This window comes from Nerophis lumbriciformis, linkage group LG18 (assembly GCF_033978685.3).
Source record: "Nerophis lumbriciformis linkage group LG18, RoL_Nlum_v2.1, whole genome shotgun sequence".
NCBI classification, from domain to species: Eukaryota; Metazoa; Chordata; class Actinopteri; order Syngnathiformes; family Syngnathidae; genus Nerophis; species Nerophis lumbriciformis.
This window is the reverse complement of record NC_084565.2, coordinates 24502501-24525000: the sequence shown is the minus strand read 5'-3', so window position 1 is coordinate 24525000 and position 22500 is coordinate 24502501. Positions and strand designations below refer to the sequence as shown.

At 33.9% G+C, this 22500-nt stretch overlaps 1 protein-coding gene across 2 annotated transcripts in view; it reads right to left on the bottom strand.

Moving 5' to 3' along the window:
- The window catches only part of LOC133617717 (potassium/sodium hyperpolarization-activated cyclic nucleotide-gated channel 2-like), a 133449-nt gene that overhangs the window by 7753 nt on the left and 103196 nt on the right, over positions 1 to 22500 (bottom strand). The window contains exons 6-8 of one of the 2 annotated variants that reach the window (XM_061977882.1): positions 14912 to 15058; positions 6197 to 6437; positions 5942 to 6106 (exon numbers count right to left, since the gene is read on the bottom strand). In XM_061977882.1, coding sequence (XP_061833866.1) covers positions 5942 to 6106; positions 6197 to 6437; positions 14912 to 15058 — 553 coding nt within the window. Of the gene's footprint in view, positions 1 to 5941; positions 6438 to 14911; positions 15059 to 22500 lie in introns of both variants that reach the window. The other variant, XM_061977881.1, reaches the window with a different exon arrangement.

Below are 22500 nucleotides of genomic sequence, written 5' to 3'. Positions count from 1 at the left end.
TAATTATACCGTTATCGCAAGTGTGCATGAGGGTAAGTGTGTCATAAAGGTTGGACACGGCGAGGTTCCGAGGTTAAGGGAACAAAGCACGTGAGAGGCATGCGCGTGTGTATGAATTCTTAATAAGCATCCATAGTCACGGTGCAAACTTTAAGGATTGAACACTTAGAAGAATGGCGGAGACATGGGTTTGGTCACATTAATTTATGGTGGGATGCATCGATTGATTGTGTCGATATTTGTCATATTTTGTATTCTCAGCACATCTGTTTGATCTAGACCATTCCCACCCCCCCCAAATGCCTAACACAATAGCATGCACAGTAAATGATTATCTTTCACAAAGTGCATTTGGTTGATTAGCGTCTAAATATGCCAACTGACCGGCTGCTGCTCACGTGTGGAATGTGGCTGCTATGGCAACAGATGGGAGGCGAGTGAATAATCATTTTTGGTAAATATGTGAAGAAAGGGGTCACCGTTGTGAGCAAACATGACCGTTTTTCCTGCTACAAACTCCAAACAAACTCAGCAAGATCCATGTCTAAGTCTTCACGCGTCCTTCATCGCACACATCGTCACGCTTATTCATCACAGCTGTCAGCTGGCGCCGCGCTTCCGTATGCTTCATTTCATCTCGTGAATGACTGGGAGGGTTTTTTTTTAGAGATGTCCGATAATAGCGTTAAAATGTAATATCGGAAATTATCGGTATCGCTTTTTTTTTTTTTATTATCGGTATTTTTATTTTTATTTTTTTATTAAATCAACATAAAAAACACAAGATACACTTACAATTAGTGCACCAACCCCAAAAACCTCCCTCCCCCATTTACACTCATTCACACAAAAGGGTTGTTTCTTTCTGTTATTAATATTCTGGTTCCTACATTATATATCAATACAGTCTGCAAGGGATACAGTCCGTAAGCACACATGATTGGTCCACTAATAGTACTAACCTTTAACAGTTAATTTTACTCATTTTCATTAATTACTAGTTTATATGTAACTGTTTTTATATTGTTTTACTTTCTTTTTTATTCAAGAAAATGTTTTTAATGTATTTATTTTATTTTATTAATTTTTTAAAAAAGGACCTTATCTTCACCATACCTGGTTGTCCAAATTAGGCATAATAATGTGTTAATTCCACGACTGTATATATCAGTATCGGATGATATCGGTATCGGTAATTAAAGAGTTGGACAATATCGGAATATTGGCAAAAAGCCATTATCGGACATCCCTAGTTTTTTTTTTCTATTAAGAAGACACTACGAGTGTCTTCTTCCTATCAGGGAAGACCTATTTTTTAAAGACACTTCGTTAAAATAGAAGACTTTTCTTAACGTAAAATACTGACAATTCAATATCGAATCATGTTGTTGCTGTACAGCGTTACACCATAAATTCTTTAAATTATTTTGTATTTCTACCTTGAGAAAAAAATGTGTGTTTTTTTTTTACCTTTGCCATATTGTTTTTGTGAACAATTGCAATAAATAACCTTGGTAAAACTTTAGTATGGGGAACATATTCACCATTAATTAGTTGCTTATTAAAGTAACAAAGACTTAATTTAGAGTTATTTGGACACTAGGGGAACATATAAGGGTTAGGGTTAGAGTTAAACTTAGACTTCCTTTTATTGTCATTCAAATCTGAACTTTACTCATTGTAGTGCAGGATAAAAGAGCAATAAGGTGCAGATATAAATAAATAGGTTATGGTTACTAATAAGCAATACGTGTTAGGGTTAGTTAACTCTTAGTTAATGGCTTACTGGTTGCATAATAAGGCCATGCAGAATAAGGCATTAATAAGTACTTAATAATGACTTATTAAGAGCCAATATGTTACTAATTTGCATGTTAATAAGCAACTAATTAATGGTGAATATGTTCCCCATACTAAAGTGTTACCATAACTTTTTTTCCTGTACTTTTAAAAGTTCTAAAGTTAAAGTACCACTGATAGTCACACACACACTAGGTGTGGTGAAATTAACCTCTGCATTTGACCCATCCCCTTGTTCCACCCCCTGTCGAGGTGAGGGGAGCAGTGAGCAGCAGCGGTGGCCGCGCTCGGGAATCATTTTGGTGATTTTAACCCTCAATTCCAACCTTTGATGCTGAGTGCCAAGCAGGGAGGCAATGGGTCCCATTTTTATAGTCTTTGGTATGACTCGGCCGGGGTTTGAACTCACGACATTCCAGTCTCAGGGCGGACACTCTAACCACAAGGCCACTGAACAGTAAATTTATAAAATTCTAGTAAATCTTTGGGTTTTAAATTAAAAAAATTTTTTGTAATAGTCAATTTTAAAATTACAACCTAAAAAATGTATATTGATTTATTCTACGACAGTTGTATCTCAACTTAAGAGCTTAATTGGTTCTGTGACAGAGCTCTTAACTCAAAAAAACCTACAGTATCCATACGACATCATTTTCACACAAAACTCTAATTTGGCTGTAAGCAGTATGAACACATTGTGTTATAAATTACACAAATTATATTTATGTTGGGGGTAATCAGAGTCACCCACCTGTACTAAAGTTGTATGTATTATATTGCAGCTACACTATGATGATGGGTTCTACATGTAAAGCGACTTTGGGTACTTAGAAAAGCGCTATATAAATCCCAGTTATTGTTATTATTATTACTATATTGCCAAAAGTATTTGGCCACCCATCCAAATGATAAGAATCAGGTGTCCTAATCATTTGGCCTAGCCACAGGTGTATAAAATCAACCACTTAGGCACGGAGACTGTCTCTACAAACATTTGTGAAAGAATGGGCCGCACTCAGTGATTTCAAGCGTGGAACTTTCATAGGATGCCACCTGTGCAACAAATCCAGTCGTGATATTTCCTCGCTTCTAAATATTGCAAAGTCAACTGTTGGCTTAATTATAAGAAAAAAATGTAACTTTGGTGGAGAAGGAATTATGGTGTGAAGGCGTTGGGCTTGGCCCCTTAGTTCCAGTGAAAGGAACTTTGAATGCTCCAGGATACCAAAACATTTTGGACAATTCCATGCTCCCAACCTTGTGGGAACAGTTTTGAGCGGGCCCCTTCCTCTTCTAACATGACTGTGCACCAGTTTACAAAGCAAGGTCCATAAAGACATGGATGACAGAGTCTGGTGTGGATGAACTTGACTGGCCTGCACAGAGTCCTGACCTGAACCCGATAGAACACCTTTGAGATGAATTAGAATAATAATAATAATAATAGTATCCATTATTGCAACAAATATTACAGTATATTATCATACTTTCCAAACATTTTTTGTCTAAAAAAAAAAAATAATAATACTTAAATACATGCTTGACTTATGATTTTACAGCAAATTACCCATCAAATTAATAAATATGACAATACATTTTACGGTGTTCTTCACAACTAAAACAAAATAGTGTTAAAATTCTGTTGACTGAGCTGCCATATTTTTACTGCAAAATCTTGTTCTTTCCATGTATTACTGTAAATAGAAAAACGATACATTTGTTTTTACGGTGGAAAAACTGGCAGCTAAGTTGCCAGAACAAAAAAGGAACTTGTACTGTTTTTCCATTCACAATATAATGTTGTAAAAAAAACTATGTAAATTTAACACAAAAATTCTGGCAACTAAGCTGCCAGCTTTTTCCGCAACCCTCCCACCCCAAAATGTTTTTATTTAGAAATCCATTTACCGTAAAATGTTGTAAAAAATTTAAAAAACACTATATTTTACAGTAAAATTTTGTAAATGTAAAGTTTTTACTGTAAAATCGACAGTCTACTTAAAACAATGTATTAATAAAGAAATCCAGAGGCAAATTCATACATTCTTCACTGTTAGAAGCGGCCCTCACTGCATAACTGTGATGTGGCCCTCAATGAAAACGAGTTTGACATCCATGCATTACTTCATCAAACTACTGTACTTATTGGTACTGTAGTACATTCTATTATATTGTATTTATAACATATTTCTTATCTAAAAGTGTTTAGTTTTTTTTTAAAGGTGTGTTACATGTTAAAATCGTGCTGTTTTGAAGGGTCAGTCACCAATTCATTGGATTTCATTTCATTCCAATGAGAGATGTTGATTTAAGATACAAGTGTTTTGAGTTAGGAGCTGTGTCACAGAACCAATTACTGTACTCATAAGTTGAGGTACTACTGTACTGTTTTCTCTTATAGATTTTACTTTTTTCTCTATTTTTGCTCTTCTGTTATTACAACTTTTGTTCAACTAAAACAAGGTAAAAAACTAAAAACATTCTTTATTTTTGTAAAATGGTGTTTTCTTGTCATACAATTATTTTGTTATTCTAAAATGATAACTTTACCATTATATTTAATCTCAATTATTTTATGAAAAATATTCATGTACAAACCCTGAAACCAGTGAAGTTGGCACAATGTGTAAATCGTAAATAAAAACAGAATACAATGATTTGCAAATCCTTTTCAACCTATATTCAATTGAACAGACCGCAAAAACAAGATATTTAATGTTCAAACTGGAAAACGTTATTTTTAGAAAAATGTAGGTAATTTGTAATTTGATGCCTGCAACATGTTTCAAAAAAGCTGGCACAAGTGGCAAAAAAGACTGAGAAAGTTGAGGAATGCTCGTCAAGCACTTATTTGGAACATCCCACAGGTGAACAGGCTAATTGGGAACAGGTGGGTGCCATGATTGGGTATAAAAGCAGCTTCCATGAAATGCTCAGTCATTTACAAACAAGGATGGGGCGAGGGTCACCACTTTGTGAACAAATGCGTGAGAAAATTGTCGAACAGTTTAAGAACAACATTTCTCAACGAGCTGTTGCAAGGAATTTAGGGATTTCACCATCTACGGTCCGTAATATCAAAAGGGTCAGAGAATCTGGAGAAATCACTGCACATAAGCGACAAGCCCGTGACATCAAAAAGCGACATCAGTGTGTAAAGAATATCACTACATGGGCTCGGGAACACTTCAGAAACCCACTGTCAGTAACTACAGTTGGCCATAAGTGCAAGTTAAAACTCTACTATGCAAAGTGAAAGTCATTTATCAACAACACCCAGAAACGTCGCAAGCTTCGCTGGGCCTGAGCTCATCTAAGATGGACTGATGCAAAGTGGAAAAGTGTTCTGTGGTCTGACGAGTCCACATTTCAATTTTTTTTTGGAAACTGTGGACGTTGTGTCCTCCGGACCAAAGAGGAAAAGAACCATCTGGATTGTTATAGGCGCAAAGTTCAAAAGCCAGCATCTGTGACGGTATGAGGGTGTATTAGTGCCCAAGGCATGGGTAACTTACACATCTGTGAAAGATACATACAGGTTTTGGAACAACATATGTTGCCATCCAAGCAACGGTATCATGGACGCCCCTGCTTATTTCAGCAAGACAATGCCAAGCCACGTGTTACAACAGCGTGACTTCATAGTAAAAGAGTGCGGGTACTAGACTGGCCTGCTTGTAGTCCAGACCTGTCTCCCATTGAAAATGTGTGGCGCATTATGAAGCCTAAAATACCACAACGGAGACCCCCGGACTGTTGAACAACTTAAGCTGTACATCAAGCAAGAATGGGAAAGAATTCCACCTGAAAAGCTTCAAAAAGTGGTTTCCTCAGTTCCCAAATGTTTACTGAGTGTTGTTAAAAGGAAAGGCCATGTAACACAGTGGTAAAAATGCCCCTGTGCCAACTTTCTTACAATGTGTTGCTGGCATTAAATTCAAAGTTAATGATTATTTGCACACAAAAAATAAGTTTCTCAGTTCGAACATTAAATATCTTGTCTTTGCAGTCTATTCAATTGAATATAAGTTGAAAAGGATTTGCAAATCATTGTATTCTGTTTTTATTTACGAATTACACAACGTGCCAACTTCACTGGTTTTGGGTTTTGTAGTATTTTTGAAAATATTCACATTCTCACCTATCCTGTCGAGTCTGTCGATGGCGACGGTCTCGAATGCCCGCCTCATCATGGGATACTCCTCCAGGACCTCATTGAAATTGTCCACAGAGAGCGAGTACAGGCGGCAGTAGGTGTCCGACCGCACGCTGGCCGTCCGTCGGCCTCGGGTCAGCAGACAGATTTCTGTCCACACCACAGGAGAGATGGTGAGAAAAAGCCAACACGTTGTTGGACCAACATGGCGATCAGTCATCAGCTGTAACCATCCTCTACCTCCGAAGTAGGAGCCGTCAATCAGCTTCATGCCCACGCTGCCTTTGGTCAGCACGGTGACCGCGCCATGCTGGATGAAGTACATCTTCTTGCCAATGGTGCCCTCTCGCACGATGTAGTCGCTCGGCTGGAAGACCTCAAACCTCAGCTTGGTCAGCATGGCCGTCACAAAGTTGGGGTCGGCGTTGGCGAACAGCGGCATGGTCGCCACCAGCTTGCGGCAGTTGAAGTTGACAATTTCCTGGCGACGTCATTTGATCGTGAGTAGAACTTAAATTACAACTTCATGCACATAAACATCTCACTTTTTCTTCTAATATTATAATGTAAGGTTATAACTGCTGTTTCCTTATAGTAGTGAAGTGAATTATATTTATATAGCGCTTTTCTCTAGTGACTCAAAGCGCTTTACATAGTGAAACCCAATATCTAAGTTACATTTAAACCAGTGTGGGTGGCACTGGGAGCAGGTGGGTAAAGTGTCTTGCCCAAGGACATAACGGCAGGGACTAGGATGGCGGAAGCGGGGATCGAACCTGGAACCCTCAAGTTGCTGGCACGGCCGTTGTACCAACCAAGCTATACCGTTTTCTTGCAATATTTATCCTCATCAAATTAGGTAACTTTTTGGGCTTTGACTTTTTAAAGTTACAACCTTTCATAAAATCCATACTTTTTTCTTGAAATATTACAACTTTATTCTGAATATAAATACATCTTCCTCATCATAATACAACGTACAATATTACAATTGTATATTTCCATTACATTACTTTATTTATGTCAAATTGGGGCTTTTTTTCTATAAATTTAGAAAAAAAAAATGTTTTCCATAGTATTTTATTATTCAAATGTTGACTTTTTTTAATTAAATTATTATTGTTTATAATATTAGCATATACAATTAAGAGTTATTGTCCATCTAGATACTGTATTAAAGCTTTATAAACCCGTATAACGTAAAATTGTGTTTCTTCACGTTTTTTATAATTCACAAAATTACAAAAAAATTTCATACAAAAATATTCACAATTGTATTGTATAAATGTATTTAAAAAACATTTTTTCCATAGTATTTTATTATTCAAATGTTGACTATTTTTCTTACTAAATTATTATTGTTTATCATATTAGCATATAACATTAAGAGTTATTGTCTATCTAGATACTGTATTAAAGCTTCATAAATCTGTATAATGTAAAATTTTCTTTTTTCACATTTTTTTTATAATTCACAAAATTACATCTTTTTTTCATACACAAATATTCACAATTTTATTCTATGAATTTATTTAAAACAAGTTTTTTCTATAGTATTTTATTATTCAAATGTTGACTTTTAAAAATTAAATTATTATTGTTTATAATATTAGCAAATCAAATTAAGAGTTATTGTCCATCTAGATAATGTATTAAAGCTTCATAAATCCGTATAACGTAAAATGTTATTTTTTCACATATTTTTTATAATTCACAAAATTACATCTTTTGTTCATACAAAAATATTCACAATTTTATTCTATACATTTTTTTTAAAATGTTTTTTCCATAGTATTTTATTATTAAAATGTTGACTTTCTTAAAATAAAATAATTATTGTTTATAATATTAGCATATCAAATTAAGAGTTATTGTCCATCTAGATACTGTATTAAAGTTTCATAAATCCGTATAACGTAATATTGTCTTTTTTCACATTTTTATATAATACACAAAATTACAAGTTTTTTCCACACTATTTTATTATTCAAAAGTTATCAGCATATAACATGAAGAGTTATTTTCCATCTAGATACTGTATAATATACAAATGTATTCATGAATCCGTACAATGTAAAATGTTATTTTTTCACACATTTTTTTATAATACACAAAATTACATATTTTTTTCATACAATATTATTCACAATTTTATTATATAAAAAATATTTTCACAAGTTTTTTCCACAGTATTTTATTATTCAAATGTTGACTTTTTGTTCTTATTAAATCAGTATTGTTTATGATATCAGCATATAACATTAAGAGTTATTTTCCATCTAGATGCTGTATAATATACAAATGTATTCATAAATCCGTATAACGTAAAATTGTCTTTTTTCACATATTTTTTATAGTTTACAAAATTACATCTTTTTTCATACAAAATTATTCACAATTTTATTCTATTAATTTATTTAAAAAAAGTTTTTTCCATTGTATTTTATTATTCAAATGTTGACTTTATAAAATTAAATTATTGTTTATAATATTAGCATATACAATTAAGAGTTATTTCCCATCTTGATACTGTATTAAAGCTTCATAAATTTGACGTAAAATTGTCTATTGTCACATATTTGTATAATTCACAACATTACATATTTTATTATATACAGGTATCTATTCTAAAAAAATACTTGTTTTTCTTAATAAATTATTATTGTTTATAATATCAGCATATAACATTAAGAGTTATTTTCCATCTAGATACTGTATTAAAGCTTAATAAATTTGACGTAAAAAAAAATGTTTTTCACATATTTGTATAATTCACAACATACATATTTTTTTCATACAAAAATATTCACAATTTTATTATATTTATTCTCAAAAAATTCAGCAAAGAATGTAGGAAAATATAACAAATTTGCAACCTCTCTTCATCAAACTAAATCAGACTTTTTCAGTTATGCTGCAACTTTATTCTCATTAATTTACAGCTTTAATCGACCAAAACTGCCTTTTCCTCATAAAATTACATGACAACTTAATGCTCGTTAAGGTAATTTTTCTCGTAAAATTACCATTTTCCTCGTTATTTTTTGAATTTCTCGCAGCAGTACATGTACACTGCAGTATTTTGTTTCCCTTTTTTAATGTGTCCTTAATACATATTCTCAAAGTGCAGAATTTTACTGGGTGTTTAATGAATTCCTTGAACTCAAAACATGTCTAAACAAACATATTTATAACAAAAAAATACATACTGTAATTAGAAAGTGTGTTTACATAAGACAGCTTGTATGCTGCTCATTTATTTACTATTTACCATCTGAAGCTTATTATGTCCAGTGAGACAAAAGCAGTTTCTATTTTAAGGTTTAAAAAAAATAACCCATGAATCTCGAACTCCTTTAAAAGTGCTACCCTAATTATTGTAGACATAATCAACACATGCAGTGACAGTAGGTGTAAATAGATAATAAAAATTTAGGCAGCTTGCCAGCATCAAAAGACTGCACATTATAATGACTTGCAGTGTGTGTGTGTGTGTGGGTGTGGGTGTGGGTGTGTGTGTGTGTGTGTGTGTGTGTGTGTGTGGGTGTGTGTGTGTGTGTGTGTGTGTGTGTGTGTGTGTGTGTGTGTGTGTGTGTGTGTGCGCGTGTGTGTGAGTTCTTGTATTATACCCTTCTTGAAACATCCACAAGGAAAAGTACCTTCCATATGAGGACCGGTGAACAAGTTAGGACCGAAATCATGGTCCCAATACGGAAAACCATTGCATCTAATAGAGAATGTCTCATTTGCACCCCTGGTGGTGAAATCCATCAAAATTAGGGTGGTCCCAAAAAGGAGGGATTTTTCAAATTGACTGTGTGTCAGTTTTAAAAGTGCTCCCCCTCTGGTCAACATATGAAATAACAAGTGTGTGTAAGAAATTGAAATGCGTCCCCTTTGGCCAAAATTATTAAAAACAATAACATAAATATGTATACCGAGACATACTGTAATAACGAAGTAAATGAAGATTAAAAACCAATTACCAATAAGACTTATTTCTTATAAAATTGAGAACAATTTCTCATATTCTTTCTGTTTCTGTAATATTGCAATATTTTCTCGTAAAATTATTACTTTTTTATGTAAAATTATTACTTTTTAAAGTAAAATGAAATTCTGACATGTATCGCAATATTGCCAATTTTTTTGTTGTTCTTGTAAAAGAGTGACATTTTTGGAGTAAAATTATGAGTACATTTCTGATTATTATTATAATATTGCCAACATTTTAAAGTGTTTTTATAAAATTGTGACTTTTGTCAAGTAAAATTATGAGTCTTTTCATAATATTGCACAAGTGTTCAGTTTTTCTTGTAAACTTTTGACATTTGTTGAGTAAAAGTACGACTTTTATTATAATACTGCCAAAATTCTAAGTTTTTCTTGTGAAATTGAGACCTTTTTCTTGTGAAATTCCAACTCATTTTTCACAACAAGCGTTTTTATATTTGCATAGTTTGTATATATTATTCATGTTGTAAATACAAATCTTTATATATCTAGAAAGGGTGGTCCTAAAGAGGTAGGCATTATTTGGAGGTCTCAAGAAGGTAACAAATACAATAATTTGTGTGTGTGTTCTTGTATTTCTACCCTTCTTGAGACATAAACAAGGAAAAATACCTTCCATATGAGGACAAGTGAACAAGTTAGGACCTAAACCTATCAAAATTAGGGTGGTCCCAAAAAGGAGGAATTTTTCAAATCGACTGTGTGTCGGTTTTAAAAGTGCTCTCTTTGGTCAACATATGAAATAACAAGTGAGTGTAAAAAATTTGAAGTGCTCCCCCTCTGGTCAACATATGAAATAACAAGTGAGTGTAAAAATTTGAAGTGCTCCCCCTCTGGCCAACATATGTAATAACAAGAGTGTGTAAGAAATTGAAATGTCCCCTTTGGCCAAAATGAATTAAAAAAATAATAATTATATAGAGACATGCTGTAATAAAGTAAATAAAACAAATAACATAATAATAAATGAACTATAGGCAGTTTTTTTTCTCACAATGTGTCGACTTTTTTCTTATAAAATTGGGAACAATTTCTCATATTCTGTTTCTGTAATATTGCAATATTCTCTCGTAAAAGTATTACTTTTTAATGCAAAAAGATGACATTTGTCATATAACATTCTGACTTTTATCACAATAATGCCATTTTGTTTTGGTTAAAATAGTGACATTTGAGTAAAATTATGACATTTGTCATAATTTTGCCAAGTAAAATTCCGATTATTATTACACTATTGCCAAAATGTTAAAGTTTTCTTCTAAAATTGTGGCTTGTCGAGTAAAATTACGACTCTTTTCATGAAATTGCCAAAACTTTAGGCTTTTCTTTGGCAAATTGCGACTGTTATTGAGCAAAATTACAACTTTTATCATAATATTGCACAAATGTTCAGTTTTTCTTGTAAAATTTTGACTTGCGTCGAGTAAAATGACGCCTTTTATTATAATACTGCCAAAATGTGAAGTTTTTCTCTTGAAATTGTGACCTTTTTCTTGCGAAATTCCAACTCATTTTTCACAACAAGCTTTTTTATGTTTGCATAGTATGTATATATTATTAATGTTGTAAATACACATCTTTATATATCTAGAAAGGGTGGTCCTAAAGAGGTGGACATTATTCTGAGGTCTCAAGAAGGTGACAAATACATTAATTTGTGTGTTTGTGTTTGTGTGTGCGTCTGTGTGTTCTTGTATTTCTACCCTTCTTGAGACATCAACAAGGAAAAGTACCTTCCATATGAGGATCGGTGAACAAGTTAGGACATAAATCATGGTCCCAATACGGAAAACCATTGCATCTAATAGAGAATGTCTCATTTGTACCCCTGGTGGTGAAGTCTATCAAAATTAGGGTGGTATCAAAAAGGAGGGAGTTTTCAAATTGACTTTGTGTCGGTTTTAAAAGTGCTCCCCTTCTGGTCAACATATGAAATAACAAGTGAGTGTAAAAATTTGAAGAGCTCCCCCTCTGGTTAACATATGAAATAACAAGTGAGTGTAAAAATTTGAAGTGCTCCCCCTCTGGCCAACATATGTAATAAGTGTGTGTAAGAAATTGAAATGTGCCCCCTTCGGCCAAAATGAATAAAAACAAAAATGTATATCGAGACGTACTGTAATAACTCGAAGTAAATAAAAAAATAACATAATAAATGAACTAAAAGCAGTTTTTTTCCTCAATGTGTCGACTTTTTTCTTATAAAATTGGGAACAATTTATCAAATTCTTTCTGTTTCTGTAATATTGCAATATTCTCTCGTAAAAGCATTACTTTTTAATGTAAAATGGTGACATTTGTCATATAAAATTCTGACTTTTATCACAATTTTTTTGGTTAAAATAGTGACCTTTTTTGAGTAAAATTATGACATTTGTCATAATTTTGCCAAGTAAAATTCCCATTATTATCATTATATTGCCAAAATGTAAAAATGTTCTTATAAAATTGTGACTTTTGTCGAGTAAAATTACGACTCTTTTCATGAAATTGCCAAAACGTTAGGCTTTTCTTGTAAAATTGCAATTGTTTTTGAGCAAAATTACAACTTTTATCATAATATTGCACAAATGTTCAGTTTTTCTTGTAAAAGTTTGACTTGCGTCGAGTAAAATGACGACTTTTATTATAATACTGCCAAAATTTGAAGTTTTTCTCGTGAAATTGTGACCTTTTTCTTCTGAAATTCCAACTAATTTTTCACCACAACCTTTTTTATGTCTGCATAGTATGTATATATTATTATTGTTGTAAATACACATCTTTATATATCTAGTAAGGGTGGTCCTAAAGAGGTAGGCATTATTCGGAGGTCTCAAGAAGGTAACAAATACAAGAATGTCTGTGTGTGTGTGTGTGTGTGTGTGTGTGTGTGTGTGTGTGTGTGTGTGTGTGTGTGTGTGTGTGTGTGTGTGTGTGTGTGTGTTTGTGTTTGTGTTTGTGTTCTTGCATTTCTACCCTTCTTGAGACAAACAAGGAAAAGTACCTTCCATATGAGGACCGGTGAACAAGTTAGGACATTTGCACCCCTGGTGGTGAAATCTATCAAAACTAGGGTGGTCCCAAAAAGGAGGGATTTTTCAAATTGACTGTGTGTCGGTTTTAAAAGTGCTCCCCCTCTGGTCAACATATGAAATAAAAAATTAGTGTAAAAATTTGAAGTGCTCCCCTTCTGGCCAACATATGTAATAACAAGAGTGTGTAAGAAATTTAAATGTGCCCCCTTTGGCCAAAATGAATAAACAAATAAATATGTATATAGAGACATACTGTAATAACTTGAAGTAAATAAAAAAATAACATAATAATAAATGAACTAAAAGCATTTTTTTTTCTCACAATGTGTCGACTTTTTTCTTATAAAATTGGGAACAAATTCTCATATTCTTTCTGTTTCTGTAATATTGCAATATTCTCTCGTAAAAGTACTACTTTTTAATGCAAAATGGTGACATTTGTCATATAAAATTCTGACTTTTATCACAATAATGCCAATTTTTTGGTTAAAATAGTAACATTTGAGTAAAATTATGACATGTCATAATTTTGCCAAGTAAAATTCCGATTATTATTATTATATTGCCAACATGTTAAAGTTTTCTTATAAGATTGTGACTTTTGTCGCGTAAAATTACTACTCTTTTCATGAAATTGCCAAAACGTTAGGCTTTTCTTGCGACTGTTATTGAGCAAAATTACAACTTTTATCATAATATTGCACAAATGTTCAGTTTTTCTTGTAAAATTTTGACTTGCGTCGAGTAAAATGACGACTTTTGTTATAATACTGCCAAAATTTGAAGTTTTTCTCGTGAAATTGTGACCTTTTTCTTCTGAAATTCCAACTAATTTTTCACCACAACCTTTTTTATGTTTGCATAGTATGTATATATTATTATTGTTGTAAATACACATCTTTATATATCTAGTAAGGGTGGTCCTAAAGAGGTAGGCATTATTCGGAGGTCTCAAGAAGGTAACAAATACAAGAATGTGTGTGTGCGTGTGTGTGTGTGTGTGTGTGTGTGTGTGCGCGCGCGCATGCGTTTGTGTTCTTGTATTTCTACCCTTCTTGAGACATAAACAAGGAAAAGTACCTTCCATATGAGGACCGGTGAATAAGTTAGGACATTTGCACCCCTGGTGGTGAAATCTATCAAAATTAGGGTTGTCCCAAAAACGAGGGATTTTTCAAATTGACTGTGTGTCGGTTTTAAAAGTGCTCCCCCTCTGGTCAACATATGAAATAACAAGTGAGTGTAACAATTTGAAGTCCTCCCCCTCTGGCCAACATATGTAATAACAAGTGTGTGTAATCAATTCAAATGTGACATATAAAATTCTGACTTTTATCACAATAATGCCAATTTTTTTGGTTAAAATAGTGACCTTTTTTGAGTAAAATTATGACATTTGTCATAATTTTGCCAAGTAAAATTCCCATTATTATTATTATATTGCCAAAATGTTAAAGTTTTCTTATAAAATTGTGACTTTTGTCGAGTAAAATTACGACTCTTTTCATGAAATTGCCAAAACGTTAGGCTTTTCTTGTAAAATTGCGACTGTTATTGAGCAAAATTAAAACTTGTATCATAATATTGCACAAATGTTCAGTTTTTCTTGTAAAATTTTGACTTGCATTGAGTAAAATGATGACTTTTATTATAATACTGCCAAAATTTGAAGTTTTTCTCGTGAAATTGTGACCTTTTTCTTCTGAAATTCCAACTAATTTTTCACCACAGCCTTTTTTATGTTTGCATAGTATGTATATATTATTATTGTTGTAAATACACATCTTTATATATCTAGTAAGGGTGGTCCTAAAGAGGTAGGCATTATTTGGAGGTCTCAAGAAGGTAACAAATACAAGAATATATGTGTGTGTGCGTGTGCGTGCGTGTGTGTGTGTGTGTGTGTGCGTGCGTGCGTTAGTACCTCTCGCAGAGGCTCATTAAGCTCCTCCAGGATGCTCTCCTCATCAAACATCTTGCCCTGGTATCTGTGCTCATAGTAGTCGTGGATCTTCTGGCGGAAGTCTGCAGGCAGCTTGTGGAAGGACATGTACTGCTCCACTTGTTTGTACTGAGGAAGACACGGAGGAAAACGAGACGCGGTGAGCACACTTTTACAGGACGCCTGTGTCACATGTCTGCCGACGAGTGGAGGTAAAAATACATCTGAAAGTGATGAAGGAGAAGAAAGAAAAAAGAAAAAAAAAGAAGACACCCCGTGACCCGTTTAGACCTCCGAGCAGTGAACCTGAAAGATTGTCTGCTGTGAGTCTTTCTGCTGCTAAAAAGTTACATTTCAAAAGCAAAAAAAATATAACAAGAACACCACCGGCTTGCTTATGTTACCATTAGCGGTTTAACAGAACCTTTTTTTTTTTTTAAATGTCTGTATTTTTCACTATTACTAATTATATTTATAAAAATTGCTCATCGGCTTGAAGAAAAAAGTGTCATTCAGGCTTGTCATTCACAGCTGTCTCGTGCACGTAAACATGTGCACGCACACAAAAATAGTCCCAGAGGAAATGTGTCTGTTTAAAAACAGACACATTTTCACTTTAAACACAGCTAAAGTCAGCTTAGCAGGTTTTCCAAACGTTTGTCCCTTGTTTTAGACAAACTGCTGTGCATCCTGTGAAGTCCACCCACACACTCTATGTATGGATACATTTTGGCGCCATTTATCTTAGCAGGAATGAAAAAATATTTGCACAATTTATTTTCCTGATCTGCACCTGCCCAGCACTTGCCTGATAAATCAGTTTTACCTTGAACATAGTTAAAGTTGTTTGTTTTTTTCTTGTTTTTTTTTAAGAATTTGCACCTCTAATACGGTCTGCTCATGGCAACACAACCCAGGTCAACTTGATCCACTTTACTTTTAACATAGCGGAAATTTGTTTAGCTGGAAACATTTTATTATGATCTTTCTCAAGCTGCTGCATCTCCCTTGAATGAATCCACTAGCCACACTCCTTCCCCACAAGACTCCATTTAAAAGTCAATCCATAGCTTTAACACAGGGGTCCCCAAACTTTTTGACTGGGTTAAACAAAATTGGCCGGGGGCCGGGCTGTGTGTGTGTGTGTGTGTGTGTGTGTGTGTGTATATATATATATATATATATATATATATATATATATATATGTATATATATATATACACATACATATACATACACACACAGTCATGGTAAAAAATGTACATACACTTGTAAAGAACATAATGTCATGGCTGTCTTGAGTTTCCAATAATTTCTACAACTCTTATTTTTTTGTGATAGAGTGATTAGAGCACATATTTGTTGGTCACAAAAAACATTCATGAAGTTTGGTTCTTTTTTTGTTTCATCTGACATCACATGGACGAAGATAAGACCTTCTGGAGGAAAGTTCCGTGGTCAGATGAAACAAAAATTGAGCTGTTTGGTCACAATACCCAGCAATATGTTTGGAGGAGAAAAGGTGAGGCCTTTAATCCCAGGAACACCATGCCTACCGTCAAGCATGGTGGTGGTAGAATTATGCTCTGGGCCTGTTTTGCTGCCAATGGAACTGGTGCTTTACAGAGAGTAAATAGGACAATGAAAAAGGAGGATTGCCTCCATGTTCTTCAGGACAACCTAAAATCATCAGCCCGGAGGTTGGGTCTTGGGTGTTCCAACGGGACAATGACCCCAAACACACGTCAAAAGTGGTAAAGGAATGGCTAAATCAGGCTAGAATTAAGGTTCTGACTTAAACCCCATTGAGAACATGTGGACAATGCTGAAGAAACAAGTCCATGTCAGAAAACCAACACATTTAGCTGAACTGCACCAATTTTGTCAAGAGAAGTGGTCAAAAATTCAACCATAAGTTTGTGGATGGCTACCAAAAGCGCCTTATTGCAGTGAAACTTGCCAAGGGACATGTAACCAAATATTAACATTGCTGTATGTATACTTTTGACCCAGCAGATTTGGACACATTTTCAGTAGACCCATAATAAATTCATAAAAGAACCAAACTTCATGAATGTTTTTTGTGACAAATATGTGCTACAATCACTCTTTCACAAAAAGTTGTAGAAATGATTGGAAACTCAAGACAGCCATGACATTGTGTTCTTTACAAGTGTATGTAAACTTTTGACCACGACTGTATATATACTCACACACTGACTAAAAGAGCGCGGCGCGATGATGTCACGTTATCGATGGGGAAATGCATTTTTAGACAATATGATTTGCCTGAGTGGCTAGGAGACACCGAGATTAACAAGCGGTAGAAAATAGATTAGAAAGGACAAGTTAAAAAAAAAAACTTGAGACTTACCATGGGCCGGATTTTGGACGCTGGCGGGCCGTAAACGGCCCACGGGAGGTAGTTTGGGGACCACTGATCTAAACTTTACCGCTGCCGGGTATTTTTTTTCTTTACTTTTATTGTAATATTTTCAGAATGTGTTTGTTCTATTTTTGGCCAAAGTAAGACAAAGAAAACAATCTGAAGTTGTCTTTATTTTATTATTATTTTTAATGCCATTATTTTAATAGTCCGCAGAGCTAAAATGAGTTGGACATGGTATTACAGTATATGTAACAGCTGCAGCAAAAAAAAAAAAAAAAAGTGTAGTATAAAATAGAGAGTAGATTTAGCAGAAAATAGACATTATAAACAAAGAGAGGTAGTTAAAATGGAAGTGGTAGCACACATAAAAAAATAAACTTGAGACTTCCCGCGGGCTGTATTCGGGGACCCCTGCTTTAACATATCTAAAGATTGGAAAGTTACAAAATATTGCTCCTAATTTTTATTTAGCGGTTGTGCTCCTCTTTAAGTCTTCTGGCAATATTTCTATTACATTTTTTTTTTTGAAGATACATTTTGGCTTTAACATCTGGCTTTAATGTTTGTCTTTATAACTTTCATTTAAGTTTTTGAAAATGTTTTTTTTATTATTTGTATCAAGCTGCCGTACCCTGTTTTCCAACACTCCACTCAGCTAATTTTGCCTCTTATATAGCTAAAGTTTGCTTAGCATGTTTGAAAATACTTTTGCCCCTTATTTTTCTCAAGCTGCTGCGTCTCTACAGTCTGAAGTCCAATGCAACACTTCCCTGATCGATCCATTTCATTTTTAGACATAGTTAAAAGTAGAGATGTCCGATAATAGCGGACTGCCGATATTATCGGCCGATAAATGCTTTAAAATGTAATATCAGAAATTATCGGTATCGGTTTTAAAAAGTAAAATGTATTACTTTTTAAAACACCGCTGTGTACACGGACGTAGGGAGAAGTACAGAGCGCCAATAAACCTTAAAGGCACTGCCTTTGCATGTCGGTCCAATCACATAATACCTACGACTTTTCACACACACAAGTGAATGCAAGGCATACTTGATCAACAGCCATACAGGTCACACTGAGGGTGGCCGTGTAAACAACTTTAACAGGGTTGCAAATATGCGCCACACTGTGAACCCACACCAAACAAGAATGACAACACATTTCAGGAGAACATCCGCACCGTAACACAACATAAACACAACAGAACAAATACCCAGAATCCCATGCAGCACTAACTCTTCCGGGACTCTACAAAATACACCCCTTGTTACTCCCCCCCCCCCACACACACACACACACACACACACACACACCGCCCACCTCAACCTCCTCATGCATTTCCCAAATTCCAAGCAGGTGTTTTGAGGCATGTTAAAACAAATAATGCACTTTGTGAATTGTTGATTTATTTTGGAAAACCTTGTTACATTGTTTAATGCATCCACTGGCGCATCACAACAAAATTAGGCATAATAATGTGTTAATTCCACAACTGTATATATCGGAATCGATAGTTAAGAGTTGGACAATATCGGGATATCGGCAAAAAAGCCATTATCGGACATCTCTAGTTAAAAGTTATAACTTAGAAACTTTGAACATATTTATTTTTGCCAAGCGGCTGTTTGAAGCCCCTTTTTCTCTCGCTTCAAAAATAAACCACTTTGTTGCTTGAACCTCCTCTTACATTTTATTGTCATGGAAACAGTATTTCAATATTCATTGACTTGACTTACGAGAGAACAAATCTGGTTCTATGTATGTTTTATTCATATGGAATAAATTGCGGCACCAAAATAGCACGTCTTGGTGTACCAAAAAAGTCATTATGACTAAAAGAACATCCGTGCTTATTCCATGTTCTGCAACGAACAAGTAAATAATTAAATGGCACTTAAGGACACGTGGATGTATGTTACGAGACAATAAGTATGGAAGCACGTGCCAATAAAAGAGCTGCAGTATGTCATGTTTGCGGGACACCAATTTGACAAACTGCATTCAAAACAAACACGTCTTAGCACGCTTTTTACCACAAACCGTTCAATTATTCCATACTCACATGACAATAAATGTACAATATGTCCTTACTATTGTACTTACAATGCATAAATAGTGTTCATGTATATCGAGTTTGATAATATAGCAGGGAAGAGATTCAAATGGTTTAATCATTTTGCAATGAAGTCTGCTGGAAATGATGGAAAGCACCATTTTATATAGCCACAGACGCCGTTCATCACGTTTCATGTGTCAGGTAAACCTTGAGCATGGGACTATATGAATCCCCTTCTCTCTGTAGCAGATAGGGCTGCAACTAATGAATATCTTAATAGTCGACGAGTCAGCGATTATTTTTCGATTAGTCGACTAATCAAAGGATTATTGCACACGTTTCAATATGACGTTGAGTCCACAACTTGATTTGAACTCATTCTTAAAACCTGGCATACTAAATTCAATTACACCAAAATGAACAAAAAGTATTGAGAAATTAATGGTTCTACTTTATTCCACAAAGAAAATTACCGCAGTGAAAAATAAATCGACAGACTTAAAGTGCAAAATGTTCTGTGAAAATTACATTTATTGCAAAAAGTATTTTTTATCCAGTACTGTAAGGTTTTTTTTTTTTTTTTTAGCTGAAATTATTTACCTAAAGCAGGTGTGTCGAACTCATTCTAGATCGGGGGGGCCACATGGAGAAATATCTACTCCCAAGTGGGCCGGACTGGTAAAATCACGGCACGATAACTTGAAAATAAAGACAAATTCCGATTGTTTTCTTTGTTTAAAAATAGAACAAGAAAATGTACAAATCACAATGGTGTTGGTTTTTTTTTTTTTACACTTACATGTTGCGTTTAATAGTATTCTATCTTTTTTTTTGTCGTTATTTATACTTTCTGAATAAATTATGTGATAATGTTCATCAGTCACCTCAATGGTGTTCATTTTCAATCTATCAAAATAAAAAAAATAATATCAAAATCACATGGACAGAGATAAGACCTTCTGGAGGACAGTTCTGTGGTCAGATGAAACGAAAATTGAGCTGTTTGGCCACAATACCCAGCATTATGTTTGGAGGAGAAAAGGTGAAGCCTTTAATCCCAGGAACACCATTCCTCCAGTCAAGCACAGTGGTGGTAGTATTATGCTCTTAAAGTGCAAAATGTCCTGTAAAAATTACATTTATTGCAAAAAGTATTTTTATCCAGTACTGTAAGGGTTTTTGTTTTTTTTAGCTGAAATTATTTACCTAAAGCAGGTGTGTCGAACTCATTCTAGATCGGGGGGGGGGCACATGGAGAAATATCTACTCCCAAGTGGGCCGGACTGGTAAAATCACGGCACGATAACTTAAAAATAAAGACAACTTCCGATTGTTTTCTTTGTTTAAAAATAGAACAAGAAAATGTACAAATCACAATGTTGTTGGGTTTTTTTTTTTTTTACACTTACATGTTGCGTTTAATAGTATTCTATCTTTTTTTTTTGTCGTTATTTATACTTTCTGAATAAATTATGTGATAATGTTCAGTCAGTCAACTCATTGGTGTTCATTTTCAATCTATCAAGAAAAAATATATATATAAAAATCAAATTACAGTATGTTATTTATGGAGTTTGATTATTTTCCTCGACTGGTGCACTAAGATGGTAAAGAATATGCGGCCGCAGTATTCATGGACTTAACAAATGCATTTGACAATTAATATTAATATATTATATTATTATTAATATATGGCATCAGAGGTTTGGTATTGAATTGGGTAAGAAGTTATTTAACCAACAGGAAGCAATATGTGAAGATGGGTGAAAATATGTCAACACGGCTACATATATCCTGTGGTGTACCCCAGGGATCAATACTGGGACCAAGATTGTTCAATCTTTATATAAACGACATTTGTAAGGTTACGAAGGACTTAAAGTTGGTTTTATTTGCGGACGACACAACTGCTTTCTGTTCAGGAGAGAACACACAGAAGATAATACAAATAAAAACAGAAGAAATGAACAAATTAAAAAGATGGTTTGACAAAAACAGACTATCTTTGAATCTCAGTAAAACTAAAATGATGCTATTTGGTAATAGTAGAAAAGAGCATCATACACAAATACAAATAGACAGAGTAGACATAGAAAGGGTAAAAGAAACTAGATTTTTGGGAGTATTAATAGATGATCAAATGAACTGGAAATCTCATATACAAAACATACAACATAAGGTGGCAAAAAACATTTCAATAATGAATAAAGCAAAATATGTCCTGGGCCCAAATATCACTACATATTCTCTACTGCTCGCTAGTGTTACCATATCTGAGTTATTGTGCAGAAATATGGGGAAATAACTACAAATGTGCGCTACATTCGCTAACCGGATCAGTTAGAATAATACATAATGTTGGATATAGAGAACACACAAACCCTTTATTTATTAAGTCAGAAATATTAAAGTTCGGTGATTTGGTAAAATTGCAAACAGCTAAAATGATGGACAAAGCAAACTATAACCTGCTACCAAAGAATGTACAACAATTCTTCTCAACTAAAGAGGAGAAATATAACCTTAGAGGAAAAAATAATTTAAAACATTTATATGCACGTACAACACTTAGAACTTTTAGCATATCAGTATGTGGAATTAAATTATGGAATGGATTAAGTAAAGAAGTTAAAAATTGTACTGATATGATCCAGTTTAAGAGGTTGTTCAAAATAATAGTGCTTACAGAGTACAAAAAAGAAGAATTATGAGAAATACTTTCAACCTTATTGAAAATAAGATATTCTTCATCTCAGTATGTTAATAATGACTGAATTAATTAATTAATTACATATTACAAAACTGTTGTATACTAATTCATAGATGTTATTTTATTATATAAAAAGGTCAGTAAATGATTGTATATATTTGTAAACGCTTTGAAGTGGGAAAGGGGTAGGATTAAATAAGCTTTGCTTCTTCCTACTCCTTTTCGGGCATGATGTAAAATGAAATGATATGAAATTGTGTGATGTATTATGATGTAAGTGTGTTCATGTTCGAAATAAACTAAAGAAAGAAAAGAAAGAACATCATGTGGTTGATTTTTTTTTTTTTTTACATATGTAGCATCATCTACAAAAATACAAATAATTGCTATTGCGACATCTAGTGGACACATTT